We start from the raw sequence: 21885 nt of genomic DNA, 5'->3' as shown, positions 1-21885 counted from the left end.
TAATCAATGATGTTATCAAAGGAAAGTCGAGAATATGATATTTAAATAAATACATTCATAGAATTATATCCTTGTTAGAATTATTCACAAAGTTCATAATCACTCATGTTAGAATGAAGGCAAATAAGGTTGCAAACACAATGTCAAAGGCAAGGGTGGGACTATCCCTAAACGAAAGGGAAATAGAAGAAGTGGTTGAGGATCTAGGAGATGATGGGTCTAATTTTGATTCATGGAATTGAGATGAGCATGGGACTTTAATAGAGAAAACAAAAAGAAATCAATATAAGTTGGTAAGCATGTTAGTGCCTTCGCTTTACTATGGGAAGAAGTTGCTTAAATTCAAAATTTTACAAATAGATAACATCCCTAAATAATCCAAGATAGACATGGGTTGTAATGATGAAACATTGAGGCAAAGGTTGGTGAAGAATGGAGACCATGTGTTAAATAAGTCCCATTGAGTTTCCCAAAGAATTCACCAAAAAAATTGAAGCCAAAATTATTTGACCCCAAGAACAATTTGGAAAGCTCCAAAATTGAGATATTCTATCATGTGGGTTGAATAAAAAAGGGAGACAAAGTCGAGATTATAGTAGTAAGAGGGAAGGAGCTATAGAGGCAAATTGTTCATTAGGCACTCTTAATCAACTACAAGTGTTTATAGGGAACGTAAGCAACAAGCCAATCTTCAAGATTGATGGTCCACAATTTTGGAACTGTGTCGTGGTAAGGTTTAAGGAAGATTTCTAGTCCCATACTTTATGCCAAGAACTAACCTAGACATCTCATTCGCTTTTCTTGCTTGGGCAATACAACTTGGAACCAAAGAGGAGGCTCTGCGAGTGATAGCATCAGTATGTGAGGAATCCACAGTGGGTCATAAGGATGATACTTATATCAGGTTGAGCGTAGGCTTATTGATAGAGGACGGGTTGTGGAGAGTGGTGGTTGAAACTACAAGTTACAAGTTATTTTTAGCGTGGAGAACATCTACGCGAAAGCAAAAGAGAGTAGATAAGATAAGATAAATTTATTAATGTCCAACAAGACACCATAAGATTCTATGGGACTAAAAAAATGTACAAGTTAAAAGACCGCTAGCAGGACTAAGGGTCCTTCCTCGATAAGAAGAAGCCAAGCACCGAAGGGTATGGACTAGGGTGATCAAGTGCCCTAAACTGCCAACGAGACATGTTGGGAGGGTGTCACTGATGAGTGCAACTACTACAAGGTCTCATAGATCTAGAGTGATTGGCGATGGTGGTGGCACTAGACGGCCGCTTTGTCCCACGTGCAAGAGACAAGGGAGAGAATAAAGCAATGATAAGTTGAATCAGGCCACTCTCTAGCGGAATAAGAGTTGTAAGGTGTGGTCGCAGAGTTGCATGGTCTCTCTGAGGTACAGTGCAAGGCATCTCTGGTTTGTGTAGCTAAAGAAGGCCGCGAGGGGGGTACACTACCTAAATAAGCAATAGAATCTCCCACGAATCTCGTAGTAGGTGGGACAGTGAAAAATGAAATGGATCTCCATCTTGATCGTACCCAATGTACACAAGTGACAAGTTCAGTCCTCTTTGTCCATGTGGTGATTAGTCTGAATCTAAAGTCGGTGGGAGCCAACTCTGAAGGAGCCCAAAGAGATCCATAAGGCATGACACCAATGCTAAGACAAGTAGCTAGGGGGCACAATAATACCATCATTGATGAACAAAAAGTGTCGACATTAAAGGCCATCTTCGAGCGTAACCCACAAGTAGGGTTACACCAAGTTGTGATGATGTATTGTCTGTAAATGTCAAGTTTGACATGCCTATCAACTCCTAGTGTGAGGGGAGGAGGTGGGCGGGAGCATCAATTGAGAACTGGAAGGGGGGAAGTGGTCAATAATAATCCCAATCGAGCTCAGAAAAGACGAAGCCTGCACAAACCAGCAACGGGCTCGGGATGTTGGATCAAAATCCACCACAATGACAAAGGAACAATAAACCAAGTAAGAGTATCTATATCAATCATCCGCAGATTCTGCAAAACCATGACGACGATGAAGAAACCAAATCAAGTCAAAAATGGTAGCCAACCTAAAGGTATGGGCCCCGAACTCGACCAAAACAATGTTGTGGGGGGTGAGCTGATGACATCTGATAATACACTGAAGAAATAGGGTCTGGACACAGTCAATGGAAGTCCAGTCAGAATCAAGGAGAGAGGTCCCCCAAACCACGGAGCCATAAAGAACCGTTGATCTAATCAAAGAGTCAATGAGGGACAACTTGGATGAAGTGTCCTCGAAGTGATGTCTAAAGCATTGTCTCTCGAGCATGGCAAGGGAGCCCATACCCTTACTAACTCTAGGTTGGATGACAGGTCTTGAATTGAAGTGAGGTCCAGAGAGCTTGACCCCAAGGTACATGTATGATGTGGTGATCTCGATCACATGACCCTAGAAGAAGTGCAGATGAGAGGTCTCCAAGCAGTTGAAGACCACAACTAGAGTCTTGCTCAAGGTCGTTGAGAGTTGACAAAGGTCACAAAAGGAGGCCAAACCATCAAGGAGCCTATGAAGACTCTCTAGAGAGGAGGCCAAAAGGATCACATCATCAACAAACAAGAGAATGGAGATCAAGACGTGATGCAGGTAGAAACCATCAGTAGGGAGTGAGGAATCTCTGAGGAAGGTCTCCAACTCATTAATATAAATACCAAACAAAGTGGGGGAAAGAGGGCAACTCTGTTTCACCCCAATGGTGCTTTGAATAGGGGTTGAGAAACCTTTTGGCGTCTTGAATCTACCAGTAACACTCTCATATAATCTCATAATAGTAGTCAACAGAATATCTGAAATCCCGATGTCTCTCAATCTCTAGAAAAGGGCAACCCGCGAGATGGTATCAAAGGCCTTACGAAAATCCATGGAGCAATAATAGACTTTTGCAAAGCGATGACGAGCCTTCTCGATGATAGCCCGCAAGATCAAAATGTGATCCATGGTCTGGTAGTTAGCCTGAAAACCAGCCTGACCACTGGCTCTGCATGCTCTCTTGTCAAGCTTGCTAGAAAGAGTAATGTTCAATGTTGTAGCATAGAGCTTAGCAAATGTGTGCCCAACCATGATAGTTCTATAGCTACTTGGATTTGAAGTCAAGTCGACCTTGAGAATCAGATTAAGGATGTGCCTCAACCATGAAATCGATGGAGGAGAAATTGAAGTGGAAAATAGGGGCAGGAAGAAGCCTTGGGAAGTGCAAGGCAAAGGAATCAAAGAATTGGACACTAGGGGTGGTATGTTTATCCTGAACGAAAACAAAGAGGCCATCCTTGTGTTTTGGAAGGAAGATTATTTTGCCCCAAGGTAGTAAGTAGTATTGCATTTAGCATCGGTGGTCCATTTTTTGATAGCAATGTATTTCATCAAGGAATTGTTGCTTTGTAGATGGCATATGGGTCAAATGAAAATATCGCATTTTGGATTTATGATGCAACTTTTTCCATAATATTAATATAAACATCTATATCACCTCTCCAAGAAAGGAAATGAGAATAGAAGAGGCCAAAGAGGTTGGGAAGAGTTATTGGTGTTTTTGAAATCAATGGAGGATAAAATGAAGTTGAAAAATATGGGTAGAAAGAAAAACAAGAGAAATGCAAGCCAAAGGAATCAAACAATCAACTAATAGTGATGAGGCCTAGGAAGTAGCGACTAGGGGATTGTGTTTAGCACAATTGGTCCATTTTGTGAGAGTGAGCACAATGTATTTCATCCGAGAAATATAGCTAGCAGTTAGGCATACTCCATTTTGACGTTAAATCATGGTTATCTAGTACATGACAAGAAGTACTGTTTAGACAAAAATAGGTCCAAAGAATTATTGATTTGTAGATGGCATATGGGTCAAATGAGAATATGGCATTTTGGATATCTAATGCAACTTTTTCATAATATTAATGAAAATATATATATCACCTATCCAAGAAAACACATAGAAATCATAGGTTTGAGACCTAACTAGATATGAGTAGTAGCTCAACAAAAAAATTGTATCTATAGCTTCAAAAGATAAAATTATCCAAACCCTACATAGATTTTGTTCCAAATTTTTAAAAAATCAATATGATGATTTTTAAAATGATGACTCTATTTTAGGAGGATTATTTGTATGTGCCTAAAAATTATCAACAAATATATTAAAAGCATATTCTTTGTAAATCTGTTCTAACATTGTGGTGAATAATTCCAATTACTATTTGATAATTTTCTTAAAACTTAATTAATATCTTTTATGTAGTTTAAATATAACCTAAACTTTTAAATTAAAAAACTGAACTCGAAACTTCTTCAGATCAAAATGTTTTTCCTTTTAACTTTAAATGACTCTTCTTTATACATGTAGGAGGAAGAACAACTTATTGATCATCTTAAAATTGTGCTTCTTAAAATTTTACATAGAAATTTCAGAGCATTCAGCAAGTTCCACTAATAAACATTATTTTAAAAATTATATTATCAAATATACTGCCACATCAATAAATCTGCACTTTTCATAAAGAAGATAGATAATATAAACTTACCCCGAATAGGATAACTATGACTTTAAAACTAATCAATTTAAAATGCAATGTCACATTAGCATCTTTTCTATTAAGATGTCCAAAAACCATCCAGATAGTTATACGCTAATGTTTTATTGTTGCACTTGTGTGATATCATAATTTGTCATTTGAAAATATCCAGAATATACATTTCAATTAATTATATGTATTCCTCATCAACACTTACAACTTGGTCTATTATATTAAAACAAAAAATAAACTTTACAAAATTTGGAACATACTCAACTTTTGGGTCCGCTCTCGTACATCTTTCTCCTCTTCCAACTTTGGAGTTCCAATTTTTATCCAATACCTCCAATCAGCAAATGATGTTTCTAATAATGGAAGATGCTCCACTATTGAATACTTTTCCGAAGATACCTACTACACTTACTATGTTTGGAGTACTGTACTGAATTTTTGTAGAACAAGTATTGGATTGGCTCTAATAGCGGGATTGCCGGGACAGACTTCAGCGAGCCATTAGTTTGGGAGAAATAAGAGTCAAGGAAACATTTGGAGGAGTCCTTGCTTTTAACTTCATTTCTATTGCAAGATTTTGTTCCTGTTGCTCTGTACTTTTAAGGTGCTTTCTGCCTGGCTTATATTTTCAGATTGTGCGACTGCTGCTATTTTTTCCAGCTCCGATTTCCGTAAGTTGTAGTTTTGAAAGGGCTGCTTTGTGTGGCTTTGCTACAGTATCTAGTAACATGCATTGCAGTTTTATTTGTTGCATTTTTGACCTACTGCTGTTACTCTTGCGCAGCTATTTTGTAATCTCCTCTCTCACATGTAATTGTTCTTGTACATTTCATTCAATAAAATAATAAAATTATCATCTATAAATCATTTTCATATATTTTATATTTTCAATATCACCTTGCGCATATTCTGTACCTATTATATTTGATTGCGCCATTAAGTTACCGTTGCATCTCTGATTGTAACATAATAAAGATTTATGCAACAATAATAATCTGGTGTACGAATATAATTTGTGTTAATTAAACTCAACGGCGCGATTATCTTTAGCCACGAAGTGATTATATTTGTTAACATGCGGAAGATCTGCAAATATTCATGTGATAACCACATCCCACAAGTATAGCATCGATGTACAACCTGCCTTGAAAATGTTGAAAATATTATTAATTCAAGTTCCTTTTATATAATGCACTCTACATTTTTCTACGAATCCCACTCTTTTGTCGCTCATATTACTGCACACTCTTTTCGCACTTTCAGTGCGAGTTTTCCATTATGAAGTGAATTTAGTTTTCATTTCTGTTCAGTGGCCAAAACTTGAAGACGTAGATCCTTGGGCTGAAAGTATGAATTCCATTAGCAACTAAAAGTTATTTTATCTAAAATACAAGTCCATTAACAGCACACAGATTAATATGCATAAGTGTAACACAATTTGCTCGTCACTGAAAATCATGGAAAGCGAAACTAAAACAAAACAAAAATTCACATTTAAGTTTCTAGAAACCTTGTTATTAAAAGTTATAATAGACTTTACTACTCCACAAGAGAAAGTTCCCTGTTGTCAGACAAATGATTTTCATTGTTTTACCGTCACAATGTCAATAACAAAACAAAAACACTACTGCACCAAGCCAATAAAAGCTTCTTCCGAAAATTAATGAGCTATTTCTTCTTTTTGATGGTTTTTGAAACAAACAATCCCATACTAGAAAATTCATATTGTCGGGTACATACCTGATAAATGATAAAAGAACCATATCAAACAGCTTTTTTTTCTTTGTCAGAAAGTCCTTTCTGCCTTGATTTATTAAACTTGATTAACCAATAACGCCCCAAAACTAACCAATTTAGGATTACTTGATCTCAGATACTGTTATGCCATTGGCTAAATACAAGAACGCACTTCATCTCAGTCATTAACCTACTTAATATACTGAGACACCCATTTAAAACCTTCACCATACCCCATTTTTCTAACAATACTGCACATGAAGACTTCGATTGGACGAACATTAGAGTCTGCCAAGTTTACCTTGCCTTTACCAGTTGTGTAATTTGCTAACCCAAGATAGTAGCGTAGTTCTTCCTCTGATGCTGCATATGGTATGTCAATCTTATTTCCCAATATCAAGAAAGGCACATTTGTTAACGAATCATCTGAAAGTAAAGCATCAAGCTCCTTTTTGGACTCGGCAAACCTTTCTTTATCAGCAGCATCGACCAGGTAAACAACAGCATCAACCTGCAAGTAATGAAGTAAATAAATACCATTATGAATGATGACATCTAGTATTTTCTGCTGCAATTACCCTACAGTGAAACTTTTACGATGTTACACACAAAAAAAATTGAACATTACAAGCTAATGCCAACAGCTGATAACACAGTTAAACCTGTTGAATCTTCTAGAACAATTATAAACTCAAGAACACAAACATGAGAAAGTGTGAAGAATAAATTTTAGAACAATAGCAATTGATAATGAAATCTGAACTCATAAGCTATCGATTTTAAGTCTCAAATAAGACCACAATCATTTCCAGAAACAACTATGTTCAATTTTAAGTTTCCCAAAGACCTTGTAACACAGTCAATTTCTATACTTTAAATAGTAATGTCTTCGCAATTAATGAATAAAAAATGGAAAATGGATATCATGATAGTCTCCCATGATGCAGCGCCATAAAACAGTCTAGAAAACCTTCACAATCTAAGAAATGATACAAAAAGCAGCAAAATCAAAGACCATAACAGAAAACCTTACAACGCAAAAAAATGCATACAAGCCTCTTTTGAATGATTACAACATGCAGTGAAAAAAGCACACTCATGTCTCAGACAAATACCATTTAAGTTGAATGCAAATAACTAGGATGAAAAGTTTTCCACCACTTTTCAATAAGGCCAATTATTGAGGTCTTGCTCAATTGATGTCAGATCCTTGACAACGTAGACTACTAATTTGGAGCTTTTATTGTCATGGCACATGTATCTACACAATTTGTTACACACTGCAATGTGCTCAGAAGTGGCAATACCAACATTGCCCAATTGAATAGAAGCCATATACAATGTATATACACATTGATCAATAGAGATCACCACCAGCACACTGCAATTACCCATGGTGTACCTCACCCAAATGAAAACATGCATCGCATTGAGTTTTGGTATTCCTGCAGAATGTCTTGGAATCTTGGTACCACTAGACAGCATGAGTTGATGGGAGGTAGCATAGATGGAGGTCACGTTTTCTTGATACATGCACAGGAAAGAAAAAAGGCTTTCTTACAACGTGCACAAGTCATTCCCTGGTTTGATTCATCCAAAAATCAGATTCCAAATTGAACTGCATTCACCTTTTTTGCATCAAAATAGTCTGGAATCGACAAAGAACAAAACTAGGCAATTCCAGGTCAGACGAGGCAATTGGAAGGTGCTATTTTGATAATGCCCCATATAACAGATTACCAATTAAACTATCAATAATCATATCTTTGCAAGTTGTATTATTTTACTATTGGGCAATAAATATCTATCATTACATTCAAGTTTGCTTAATTGATGATAGATTTCAAATTAGTACTAGTAGTATATTTCAAATTTGTAAATCTATGGTAGATTTCTTTAGCAGAATGTCTCAGAATCTTGGTACCATTAGAGGGCATCAGTTGATGGGAAGTAGCATTGATGTATTTGCTCATAATGGGCATGGAGGTCACATTTTCTTCATACGCACAGGAAAGAAAAAAGCTTCTTACACTGTGCACAAGTCATTCCCTGGTTTGACAAAAGTAGTTAATAGTTGAACTAGATCAAACATCAACAACAGTGAAGATGTAAAGTTAAACTAAACATGTTCCTACATATCTGCCAGTTTCATACAATTCTTATTGTAATTTGTTCAAAGATCATTTGTATGTTTTTACCCAAACTAAAGAGGTTGTTGCAGAGAACACTAACAAGATGAAGTGTGTAGTCTCATAACTCCTAAGTTGGCACAAAATTGTGCTGACATGCTAAGTCAATTGCATATGCATCAATCTCTGCCATAATTGCCAGATCTGTATGGAATAACAAGCCCGTAGTGTCTCACAACTACTAAGTTCAGACAATATTGTGCTGACATGCTAAGACAATTGCATATACATCAAACTCAGCTGTAATTGCTAGATTTGTAGAATGACGAGGTGGGGTATATCTGACCATAGGATAGTTGCCAAAAGAAATAAAAATACGAATTACATACCACCTTTGTAACATTGCAGAGAACATAAACCAAGGGTACTCATAATTTAAGATGTGCAAATGCCATAGGCAGGACATTTTGCTTGAGATTGAGCATCTTAAAATGAGAAAAAAAGGAAGACAACTTTCATACATAAAAAAAGAAATACAAATCTTGTAATTCGTGAACTGATTAGCTCTGACAAACCTCCAACAGCAATGAAGATTACAACACTGCAAAGAACTTTTAACAAAGAATGCCAATGACAAAACACTGATATAGACAAAGTGTTCCCACCATTTGTATTCTGGTAGTACAGAACAGAAAACTCATTGACATAAGAAGCAGCAGCACAACAGGTAACAGTTAAAGAAAGCAAATTTAAATGCAAGAAATTTTTTCACAAGGAAAATCAAGCTATACAATAAAACAACTTTCTATTTAGGCACGTGAACATTGCAATCAAATCTATTAAGTGATTTTGCAATGAATATATTTTTCTGTAATTTTCATGTAAATATGCAATCACTGAGCACAGAACTAGTGGACCAAATGCACACTTAATTTGCAAGATTACAAAAATCTTAGGATATGAATGCATTCCCAATTACAATGTAAACTACCTAGTACCTTTGCATAATAGTCTTTCCATACTCTCCGTGCAATTTGATGACCACCAAGATCAAAGGCCTTAAACTTGATCTTACCAATACTCAACTCCTCAGATGTAGGATACTGAGTCGGTTGATGTTGGACCAACCTCTGTCACAAATCAAAACAAGAATAGTTAAAATACAGAGAGCTATATTCCATCTAAAATATATTCATGCTAAATGTAAATGCATTAGCAGGTTATTAAAGTACACCAAAATAAAATAATTAAGTTAAACCAAACCCTATGACACGATTATTGTTGGGGATCAAGTCAAATAATATCATACCAATCACCACATATAATTGAATCAGAGGTCAAAACGTTGCATACTAGAAAATCATAACAGGGTGTGTCCAACCAAAAAGTTAATTAATACCATGTTAACCCAAAATACGGTATGCAAGTTTCAGGAAATCTATGTACATATCAATAATTGAACATTTACAATAGTTTAATAATAATTTCTTAATGGAAGAACCAGAATCCAAAAAAACAAGTTGATTCCACCCATGTTACAGGATTATACTTGATGCTCTGTAGGGATCTATGAAATCTTTGCTCCTAGAAACAGAAAACTTTTAGACCACTAGTATAGTTCTCACATTACATTGACCCAAAACTCATGATGCCAAGACACTGAACCCAAAGAAATCAGCCCCAAAGAACACTGTAAATAAATAAAAAGGGGCCAACAGAGTTGCCTAAACCACTGTAATACTAAGAGACCAACTATAGCTAATCAACACTTCTCCTATCAATCAAGGTCTAAAAGATAACACCAATTATATTCCCAAACCGATGACAGTTATACAGCCTGCACAATATATCATATACTATATCACCATAGTTATTACTCGTCAAGGTCATGTAATACAAAACTACTTTGAAGATTGTTTAGAACAAAGCAGTCATAGAATACAAGGTTTTAATAAACTAAATATATTTTGAAGCCTATTACAATCATAATATTATACACAACATACAATTCACCAATTTAAAAGTACCCACGACAACTTCATAAAATGGAAGTCAACTGATAATAAGATCACAAACTTTATCCCAAAAAGAAGAAACAAGCACCAAACTAAATCTGTAACTAGAACAAGGTCAATAGAAAAGGGAACAGACTTTCACCAACCAATGACAGTATGAAAATACTTCTACATGATTGATTGTAGAAGCGCCTGAAATAATACCACCAACTTTCTCCAACTCACTCGGAGACAACCAAATATGGTACCATATAAGAGAGCAACCCAACCAAACAATCAACGCAACGTCTTTCTTTCTACATATGGTAATAAATGCACAAATATAATGAAGAGTATGAATCCACTAATCAATACCATATTGTCCCATGTCTAAACAATAGAAAAGCTAAATGTCCCAGATAAATGGATGAGAAATTAAAGCCTTGTGGTGTCCACATAGTACTAGAGGGTTCCACACAGACATAGCACTTCAGCACTAGACTTCACTCAATATATCTAAATTTTGGTTAAGAAGGATATGCATGCTTTACATAATATCAGGATGTATTCTTTAGTGGATGGTGAATTGGTTTACTATATTTTTTATAACCCTGGTCTCTTCGCTTCCCTTACACATCCTTGCTTTCCACTCTTTCCAACATCCTAAATTTTTATTTACTCATCAAGTTCATTTCTAGTTTATATTTTATTAAAATAGCAAGTCCATTAAATATTCCTGGCTTAAGCAATCTAACATTCCTGTACTTTAATTTTGAGAAATCATTTCAGTCCATATCATTTTAAATTTTCTAAATGGTCACAGCCCAAAAATACTAAAATGAAAAATGAAAAAGCTAGCAGATTAATTACAACCGAGAATCATATTTGCACAATTTCAGTGTAACACTGTAAAGCACAGTATCTAAACAACTGAAGGACATGTCATAGACCTGGTCCAACATCTAGATTACATAAGTCTGATGCACATACTCAAATTAAATGTTAGAATCTAACTCAATAGGCAGTTGGAGCATGAGGCAAGAAATTGTTGCAAATTCATCTGTGTTATTTGTAACCTAAATTTGATTCTAAGAAGCAGTCACTTAGGCATATCCAATGACACTGATTCGTTTGCATTGCTCAACTGCTGGCCATCAATCATGATTAGATAGATCAGCCACCAAAATACAACCATCTCAGCTCCTCCAAAACGACCATCTCAGCTCCCCCAAAACGTTTACTAGGACAGACACGAAACCAAAATGCCAGATGCAACCTGAAACTAAACAAACTAGACTCGCATAGGAAATACAATTGAAACTATGATTAGATTAGACTTGACAGCCACACTTTTCCCTCGACTCCACCTGAACAAAAAGAAGTAGAAAATCTAGGCACAACTCAGATAATCAACTGGGGGTAGGCTCGATTCAGAAGTGCCATAAATTGGGCCAAGAGAACCAACAACGCAATTCCGCGTTTTCACTGCTCACTGTCACAGAAAATAAATGTAGTTTTCCAGACCTTTCGAACACAGAAACAAGATATTGCGAACTTTAAAGGGAAGAATCAATGGCAGTTTGTCGCCTTAGAGTTTATTTCATTTTATTTATCTGCTTTCTGGAGTCACTTTGATCAGGACTAGATGACATTCGCCAACTATGGTCCTCCTTCACACGAACATTTAAGTTTCTTCGTCCAGCCATAGCAACAACATGCAATTCATGGATCTCATTGCCTTAGCATGAGGACAGTGAAGGGCTTAGATCATTGAAGTGAAAGACTGAATCTTGATGAATAATGACGGTCCAAAGGCTATAGACCTAAGATCTTGAAATGAAAAATCTAAATGTCGAACTTTGTGCTTCCAATGAAAAATCCGACCAACTATTGTAGAGCCTTGTGCTTGCAATGAAAAATCTAAATGCCCTGGGCAAGTCAACTGAGGGAAAGAACTTTTAGTCTAAATCGAAATTATTCAGTACAGAAATCACAAAACCCAGCTCAATTTATTCTGCAAAAACGGATAAGCGTGATCAAAAAACCCAAAAGAGGATCACTTATCTCGTTTTGTTAGACTAAACATTGATAGTAGAACTGAAGGGTAAAATTCTAAGATCCTATTGAACATTAGAAGAAGAAAAAAGCACGTTACAGAATCAAATAACCTCCGATCATTTAATCTGGTCCAGATTTATGTACTGATCGAAACTATATCCTAAACTTCCTCAACGTTATCAAAACCTATGATAAGGTTTGGAAAAAAACACAGATGACTCACCTCATCTTTCAGCATGTGCAACAACGTAGTCTTCCCGGCATTGTCCAATCCCAGAAATAAAATCTTTGCCTCTTTCTGCCAGAGGCCTAGGGAAGCCAGAATGCCATAAAACCAATCGAACAGAAACATTATCTCAAGATATTAAAATTTTCAACCCTAAACCTCGAGAATTCTCAGCAATACCCAGATGGGAAATCCTTTCGAAATCAATGTTTACGGCAACGACCCACCTGATATTTCACCCTGCGGAACAAAACCCAGATGCAGATTTGCGCTAAACCATCGGCCAAAAATTAGCACAGAACTAAGAAAAAAACTTCAAAATAAATAGCGAAACTGCCGATACGAACTACTCAGGGGTAGCCGATCTGCAACATCATGAAAAAAATTGGTCTCGCTTGAGAGAAAAAAAAGTCTCGAGATTTTTATAAATAAATATATAAAAAAATGAAAAAGGACAAAAAGAAGACAGACGTGTATAACACCAAAGAACAGAGAGTTTTGGCCTCCAATACGGCCTGGACAACTGTGAAGGTGCTGGTCTACGACTGTCTATCGCCGGTTGCCGGTTTTGTTGGGTTTATCCCGTGTGAAGGAAAGCAAGGTGACCGGCTGTGTTTGGCCCGTGGCTTGGTGACAAAGTACAGGGTTGAAGGGTCGATGTGTTCGGTTTAGATGTTCGGTGTTATTTATGATTCCATCAACTAAAGTTTTTTACTTTTAATGGGTTTGTCTAATTTAAAAGTGGGTGGGTCAATTTCCTTTGGGTTAGATGAGGAAGTTGAATGGTTTAGAGCAAGTCTATTAAGGATGGAAGTTTCTAATGTTTAGAATGTATGTTAAAAATAGGATTAGATATCAAATTTTTAAAAAATTAATTACTAAATTGGTTTTATTCTATGATTTAGCTGTTCATAATTACTTGTTAAATTTGTTTCATATTTCAAAAGTATCTTAGTTTCTTATTAAACTTTTTTCAAATCAATAATTTGGTTGGAATATTTCTTTTTTTCAAATTATTTACAAATTTTACTCATTAAAATCAATTGTAATGATTTTTGTATTTATTAACAAAAATTTAAAATATATTTAAAAGTAAATATTATTATTAGTATTATGTGGGAGGTATTTCTCCAACATAACTCAACGGCCTCGTAGCTCATATCTTGGCTGCTTGTGCAAGCTACGGCGAGACTAATCCCTTCATGGGTGAGATCCTTTGCCCGCAAGCTGTCTCAACTCTTAAATTTAATAGCATAGTCAAACTCGAGACCAATGGGGAGCAAACCCATGGCCTAAGCCAACTCTTCTACTCGTGTAGACTTATATTTAAATATTATTACTTAGAAGAAGAATATGCATAAAAAGCAAACTCTATATTTAATTATTTTTTATTTTCATTCTTTCAATAGAATAATCTTTTATTAGGATATTTTATCTTTTCAAAAAAAAAAAATCCTATTAAATATAAGGAAGGCACATTATGTCTTGTTACATCAAAAGGATTGCCTCCTATAGAGATATAATTTATATGTTATATGCATTATGCTTCTATAGTTTGTCGTCTTGCAAAAAGTAATCTAATGTTGTCATGATTTAGTAACATATATCATAAATTTTGAGTTAGATAATGCAAAAGGAAGATCCATTCTATGTACAAAAACATCCACAAACCCTCAAAAACCCTTGTATTTCCTTAAGTCATGCTTTCAAATTTTATCCTTGTAAAAAAATGGACTTGTATTTCCTTGAGCCATGCTTCCCATACGAGTGGGCCATCTAACGCCTAAATATGATAATCTCGGTTATAATGGAATTTTAATGAGAAACGCGTTTAACAATAACAATTGTCAAGAGGACGATGTTAACTACCTCCATTGGAACAAAATGATTTGTTTTTCCTTTCCTCTTTTGTTCTTCAAATTCTACCATTAAAAAAAATTAATTCAATCTTGAGCGATGTTCTCTCTTCCATCCTTCTAGTTTAGGAATGTCTGTGTGAGATCTCTTAGGTAAAAACTTCCATTCTCCCATTGTTGAGCATAATTTCAAACTTGTATGTCGTCATCCTCATGGTAACTATCAGTTGTCATACAAGTTCATGTGTTGTATGAGCCTCCTCAGAGACTTGGTAAGGAGTTTATTACAATCATTATAATTTTGATTATTCCTACATTTCCTTAACAATCAAGAATGGCACAAGAAAATATAGTAAAAAATGATTAGTACTTTTTTGAGGTAGTAGATCTATCCCAAATGACACTAATAGGAAAAATATCAAACTTATATTTGATACCAAAAATATTTCATACTTCTTTTGCAAATACGCAATCAAAGAAAATATGCATGATGGTTTCAAACACTCTACAAATAGGAAAAACATTAAGATCACCATTAGGTTTAGATATTGGGAGTTTAAGCAGTAACAGGTTGCACTAAAAATATTTCTCGTTAGTTCAAAAGCCCTAGTCCAAATGCACGACATAATTGATTGTCAATGTTCCTGGCTAATGTTTTTGTTCCAAGCAACAAATAAACTAGAGATCATATCCAAGCTATCACAGAGAAATGACTAAATATATTTCTCTTTAACACAAAGAAGAGGAGAACCATCCAACCACATGAAAATGAGGTGTCTTTTTAAATGGATACACAAGATTTAGGTAGGGAAAAATATAACCAAGCAAGTCTCGCGATAATGTAGGTTCTCCTATGAGTGAGGGGAATGTCAAATTTGTCATGAAGTTCCTACCATGTAATCAACTAAGATTCCTTGATTATAAGGGTTATCATACCTTTATCAACTTGTGCTTAAGCAAACCATCCTTGTAGGAGGGCTAAGGGTTTATTATTGTACTTAAAATTCTACCATATGGGCCTCTCCCCACATATCTTTTTATTGTTATCAATTAAGTCATTATGAGCAATATAACTCCTTACTATATCTCATAATTTCAAAATTGAGATGAATACAACAAAGCCTTTTGGTTTAATAGGGAAAGTACAAACAATGATATCCACCAATGGGAGACCACTCCACGTCTAATCATGTGTAGGAACTACATTAGAGATATTATATCTAACCAACACTTTCCAAGATTTATTTCCATGCAAATATTTAAAAATCCATTTGTCTACTAAGTTATAACTTGTATTCTGGGATCTTTGAGTCTCAATTTGATGTAGGAGCATCCTAGCAATAAAGGCAATCTTGCATCACCCAAAAATATTTATGTTCTATCTTTTTCAATAAGGATCATTTCAATGCAGATTTGTTATTTCTAGAAACTTGCTATTTTTAGAAAGTTGGTCGTTGGAGCTTATAATGTTTTGATTTCATACATGGAGGTTCATGTTAGATATATTAGCCTGCTAGCTGAGTTTTGTTGCAATACCATGTGTATTAATGAAGTTATTGATATTTTTTCGCACAAAAACTTTGAACTCATTTTTGAAGGCCTAAGAGGCTCTAAAATGAGGTTGAACCTTGTTTAATGACCCTAATGCACTCAAGGCATTATAGCTCAGGAGGTGTCATTTTTAAAAAATGGTAATCGTAGTCAAATGGAGCTATAATTAAAAAGTTATGGTCTCTAGAAGTTGTGCTAACTAAAATTATAAAAATGAAATTTATAAGTAGGAAATATTTTTCAGTAGCAAGTCAAATTGTGATATTGCTATCATAATTCCATCTCTCATGTGAATAAATAAAACACTTGGCACTCATTGGATCTAGGTGATACTCACAAAGGTGAAGCGTCAAGACTTCTCAGGAGGTCACCATCCTAGTACTACTCCAACTCAAATGTACTTAACTACAAAAGTTGTTGAAGATATAGACCAAGTTACAATGAACGTGTTGATGAAAAAAATTGCAAAGTTGTATTTTTGACTATGCATACATTTGATTATCTTGTGTAATGTTTTGTAATGTAAATCATGTGTTTATATATTGTCATCAATGCTAAAGGGGGAGATTGTTAACCCAAGCAATAATGAAATTGGTAATGCTATGAATGTATGTAAATGAGTCATATCATTTGTTATGTTGTCATTCATGTCAAGTCATAGTTGGCTAGACATTATGCTAATTCAGTGGAGTGCCATATCATTTTATTGATGAAGAGGATTTGAATAAGGTATGTTGAAGACAAAGTTGATAAGTATGGTATTCAACGAGCACTTGAATGATTTGGATAGCGATAATGTAATGTTGGTTTGATTATTTTACAAAACATGTAATATTGTAATGTACTAAGCTACTCAAGCTTAATTGAGTAACAAGGTTAAAGAAGGAAGACAATATATGCCGAGTGACTATAATGATAGCAAAGCAGTTAGAAAAGTTTAGTATTACTTGAGAAAGTCTAGTATTGACCAAGTACTATATTACCTGAGTAAAATGTTATGTTCACCAAGTAGCAACAAGAAGAACAAAAGTGTAAAGATGGAATCTAAAACTAACTTTTGAGGGACAAATGGAATGTTTGAGATGGTCAAAGGCATGAGTGAAAGTTTGTTACAAGATCAATGATTGAGAAAATTTATTGAAGACCTAGTGATGGAGATTGAAGAAGGATAAGGATGAGCACAAATTTCAATGAAAGTTCTATTTTCTATGTGGTTAGATACATTATATTTGGTAAAATATGAGTTTGATGATTATGATTAAGATGCATAATTTGGAAGAATCTAGAAGCACAAAAATGACTATTTAAGGAGATGGTCAAGACATTTTTTGGTTGTTCGTTGAAAGTTGATCGAGTGATGATAAGATTGTTGTGAATGAGAATTATTGAAGGAGTTTAAGAAGAAGATTGAAGTGCCAGGTGAACCAAACAGAGAAGAGTGAAGAACAAAGCATAGGTGAATCTAATGCTTACTAAAGTACATATTAGTGATGCATTAACCATTCTACATTGAGGATCTATCAAGTTGATGCAAAGAAATCAAAGCTCATTGCATATGAATCAGTATATCAGGTGCATTATAAAATCATTGTCTCAAGTCTTTGGCATTTGAAGTCAAAGAGGGAGAGATTGAATATGTCATATCAAAAGAATTGAAGGAGAGTTTGATGAATCAGAGGAAGAAATTTGTATAACAACAAGAGGGAGAACTTTATTAGATGGAGTATGAAGATAAGATGTCAAAGGGAGAATCTTAAGGGGAGTTCACATGGTTGAAGAATTAGAATGAAACTAAGGATATTGTAAATCATTCTATTTGCTTATGGCATGTTGTGTTGCCATCAATGCCAAAGAGGGGGATTTTTCATTAAAAAAATTCAATTGTATATTGTCATTGATGTTACACAAATGTTACACTCTAACCAATCACTACCAATAGTAACCAAGCTCGAAAGACTCCTATATTAGCGGAGCAAAAATTTAGTGTAAGCCAAGTTTAGTGATCTAGTGTAAATCGAGCTAGGTTGGTCATTGAAGGATTCTTGTGTAACGTGAGTCAAGCTGGTTACAAAAGGAGTTAAGTGTAAACTAAGTTAGGTCGGTTACCAAAGAACTCAATGTTAATCAAGTGACTCAGTTCAGTGTCAGCTCAGTGACAACAAAATAACTTTGTTTATTATTTGGTTTATGCAAGCTGACTTATTAGATGTTAATTATTTGTTTGTAAGGGTATTCAAGCCGACCATACATTGGATTTAATATATATTAAAGGTCAAGTTGTGGATTGAAATATGGAATTTGTGGAAGAGGATAAGATGCAAATAAAGAATGATATTTGATTAAGGGCAGAACATCCAAGGAGATGCAAAGAATTGTTGGAATATTCAAATATGGAAATAATACTTATGAGAAGGGGGGGGGGGGGGGGTGTGAATCAGAAGTATCACACTTTAACCAATAAATTTTTTAACTAAAAGTAAATTGCATGCATGTAAATACATCAAGTAAACATGAAACTAAGACATGCATCAACAACACATAACACTGGAATTTGGTAACCCAAAAACCCTCCAGAAATAAGAAGGTAAAACTGGGGTGGGGATGATACCCACAAAATCACTGCAGTCATATTGTTCAACCACTTCTGATGGTCTGCCCTGTTAAAGGCTTTACACTGTGTCAATAGTGACCTGGTTAAAGGATTTACAAACACTTAACATGAAGTGTCACTGTGTTAAAGGATTTAATCACCTTTTGATAAGAATCTACAAATAGCTATTAAGCCAACCTATCTACATAGGATTTCCTTTCTAATACAATGGTAAGAGAGTATTAGGTATTATAAACCTGATAGTTTGCAATCCTTGATTACTGAATGCAGGCACTTGTTCTGGCTCTCTCTCTGATTTCGATCCTCTGAGATCTGATTTCTGTTCGTCTCCTTTGCTTTGTTCTAATCAACTGAATATCGAATTGCTGCTCTTACTCTCTATATCTTCTTTCACTGAATTCCACTATGTTTTCCCCTTAACATTGTTCTCCTTCTTTTCATCTCTATTACAGTGAGACTTTCGTCTTCCTTAAAAAGACTTCGAAGACTTAGGGTTAGATATGGATCTACGATCCACATTGAATCTCAATTTCTCGCTCAATACTTTCCTTTTGCTGATTGGTTGCATGCCTTTCCAATTTTCTAATTTGTTGCATGCAGATTACATAGGAAATGTAAAAGATTCGTTCTTATCTCTAGATCTTTCGAGATTTACCTTATGTCGGCTACAAAAATGGTTTACATCATAGTCTGTGCAATTACAAACTCTTATGCTGATATTCTGAGTTACTCAGCTCATGAAGCATTACTGATGCTCGACACATGTTGTTTCCTGGATAGCTCGACACCTAAACAAAACTGTATCACTCGACACCTTATATTACTCGGCACTTGATGTTATTCGGCACTTGATATCACTCGGCACTTGATATCACTCGACACTTGATATCACTCGGCACTTGATATTACTTGGCACTTGATGTTACTCGGCACTTGATATCACTCGGCACTTGATAGCACTCGGCTCCTACTCTTTGCTCGGCATGTATAGTGAAAAATGGTTAAGTGTATTGACACTCAACTGTCAAAATTATTCTTTAAACCAACAATCTCCCCCGTTGACATGAGTGGAAAAAACACTTAACTAAGATCTTGTGATCTTTGACATTATTTCATGCATCCTCTTATTTGCTTCAAAAATTTTAAGAACAAATAACAATATACCTTATGACTTCCTTTGAGTTGATTATGCCTTGTACACTCAGTGACTTTTGCCCTGTTTCTACATTCTGACCAATATGTTATATCAAAATTTGTTAAAATTCTCCCCCTTTCATCATACTTACCATTTCATTATGTATCTCCTTCTCAGCTTATATCTCCCCCATACTTAATCTCTACTTAACTAATCTCTACTTGACTCCCCCATACTTATTCTCCCCCTTTTTGACACTTATGTCAAGGGTTCTATAGGGAAATGCCATACTTGGCCAAAAATGTTTTGTTTACTTCAAGGAGTACCTTCGGAGCTGCATCCCAATTTGCTAGTGCAACATCCAATGACTTATACTGGACGGCAATCTCTGCTGCTAGGTGTATAAGTCCATCAGATGTAGAAAGATTGGGGTCTTTCTGGAGGACTGTCTCTACATACATCTGCTCCTTGTGAAGTATTTCCAAATGAGGAGTAATAGAGGATTGAATTTGCATCAATTTGGCTTTGGTGGTTGCTTCCTTTGCTACTAAGATAGCTAACTCTCTTTGTGTGTGAAGCGATTGGGCAAAATGCTTCTCACTCTGAGCTGGATGTGTAGGGAGTTACATGCTAGAAATCTTCAGATTTCTCTCCAAGCTTAGCATTTTCTAACTAGTGTCCTATGTGAATGTGGAAAAATCACACAACTTGTTGTACAGGGAAAATATGTTTCCAAGTACAGTTTTGACTATTTCAATTTTCTTAGCCAGCTCCACTTGTGATAGTGCTATATCACCGAATATTTTCTTATTTACCTTGCCTTGGAATTTTCTTTTTGACCATTCCAGTAATTCGGTGTTTGTTTCTTGGTCTTCACTAGTCACTTGGTCAACTATATCAGATAGTTTCTCTATAATTGGCCTTGACTCATCTAGAGACTGTAAGCAGAGAGCTTCTGTGAATATGTCTTTGATTTCATTCAAGGTATGTTTGTGCTTGTGTTCTCTTCTTAGTGCTTCTTGTCTCCTTCTTCTATCCAATGCACTCCGAATTTCATTGATCTTCTCTTCAGTGAGAGTGCTAGATTCATAGTATGGAATCTTTATTTCTTCATCAAGCTCAGGAACTCCATAGTGAAGTTTCTTAACTGCCCTTGATGAGCTCGAGCCTGGTGTCTTGATTTGTAATGGTAACCTATCAGTGCTCGGCTGCTGAAGAGTCTGTGTTGGAGTACCAGATTTGGGTAATGCAACCAATGTTTGTATTACAGACTCCTCCTTCTTACTTGTCTCATCTTTTTCTTCAACTTGTTTATCCTTTTGGTGATCACTAGGTGGGGATGAACTTACTAGCTGTTCAGATGTTTCTTTGACTTCCCCTACTGCTGTACTTGGCATCTGAAGTGTATCAGTGACTACACTTGGCGGAGGTGGTGGAGGAAGGAATAGAATACCAATAGGTTGTATGGTCGAAGGTGGTTCTTGTGTTTTCACCTTGACTGCCTTTATTTTAGTTACTAGATTCTGCAATTCATCAACACTGACCAATACAGGATTTGAACACAATTTTGCTACTAGTGTTGATTGGTCAAGGATTTCTAAATCCTCTGCAGTTAATGGATTGATGTTTGGACCATAAGTGTCTATAACATCCTTGATTTTGGCAATCTCTGCAGGTGTGATGATGGCATTAGGAGGACTAGGAGGTGATAGCTATGTGTCTTGCACACTTTGATCTTGTTGCTCAGTTGTATCTTTCTCTTCCTCTTTCTCCTCTGTATGTGCCTCTTCATCTTCCTTTTCTTCTTCAACCTTCTTATCCACTTGTTCCTTTTCTTTTTCTTTGATTCCTGATACCTTCATCTCCTTTTTCTTGGCACTTGCCTCTGCCTTATATTCTTCATTGTATACATCTTATATTTTCTTGTAAACTATCTTCCACAATCTTGTGGATTTTGTAACTACATCCTCAATTTTGTTTTGCAAAATGCTAAAAGCTCTAGGTTTGGAGTGAATC

At 35.5% G+C, this 21885-nt stretch overlaps 1 protein-coding gene across 1 annotated transcript; it reads right to left on the bottom strand.

The window, feature by feature from the left end:
- Positions 1 to 6220: 6220 nt before the first annotated feature.
- Positions 6221 to 13118, bottom strand: LOC149537086 (small COPII coat GTPase SAR1A). Its single transcript, XM_089807061.1, has 3 exons — positions 12714 to 13118; positions 9437 to 9568; positions 6221 to 6820 (listed from the first exon to the last, which is right to left on the bottom strand). The coding sequence occupies exons 1-3, from the start codon at positions 12840 to 12842 to the stop codon at positions 6500 to 6502; spliced, it is 582 nt and encodes a 193-aa protein (XP_089663187.1). The 5' UTR covers positions 12843 to 13118; the 3' UTR covers positions 6221 to 6499.
- Between the last annotated feature and the right edge of the window lie 8767 nt (positions 13119 to 21885).

Source organism: Cupressus sempervirens, chromosome 10 (assembly GCF_028749045.1).
Source record: "Cupressus sempervirens isolate cs-2001-9-10 chromosome 10, ASM2874904v1, whole genome shotgun sequence".
Lineage (NCBI taxonomy): Eukaryota > Viridiplantae > Streptophyta > Pinopsida > Cupressales > Cupressaceae > Cupressus > Cupressus sempervirens.
The sequence above is the reverse complement of the archived record's forward strand: the minus strand, read 5'-3'. Positions and strand labels throughout refer to the sequence as shown.

What these genes read in the sequence shown, in the direction of transcription:
- LOC149537086 (XM_089807061.1), bottom strand. Translation starts at nt 12,842, where the DNA reads ATGTTTCTGTTCGATTGGTTTTATGGCATTCTGGCTTCCCTAGGCCTC. An exon ending in TGCACATGCTGAAAGATGAG is followed by an intron (nt 9,569 to 12,713) that starts GTGAGTCATCTG and finishes GATTTGTGACAG; the next exon opens with AGGTTGGTCCAACATCAACC. An exon ending in GGAAAGACTATTATGCAAAG is followed by an intron (nt 6,821 to 9,436) that starts GTACTAGGTAGT and finishes CATTACTTGCAG; the next exon opens with GTTGATGCTGTTGTTTACCT.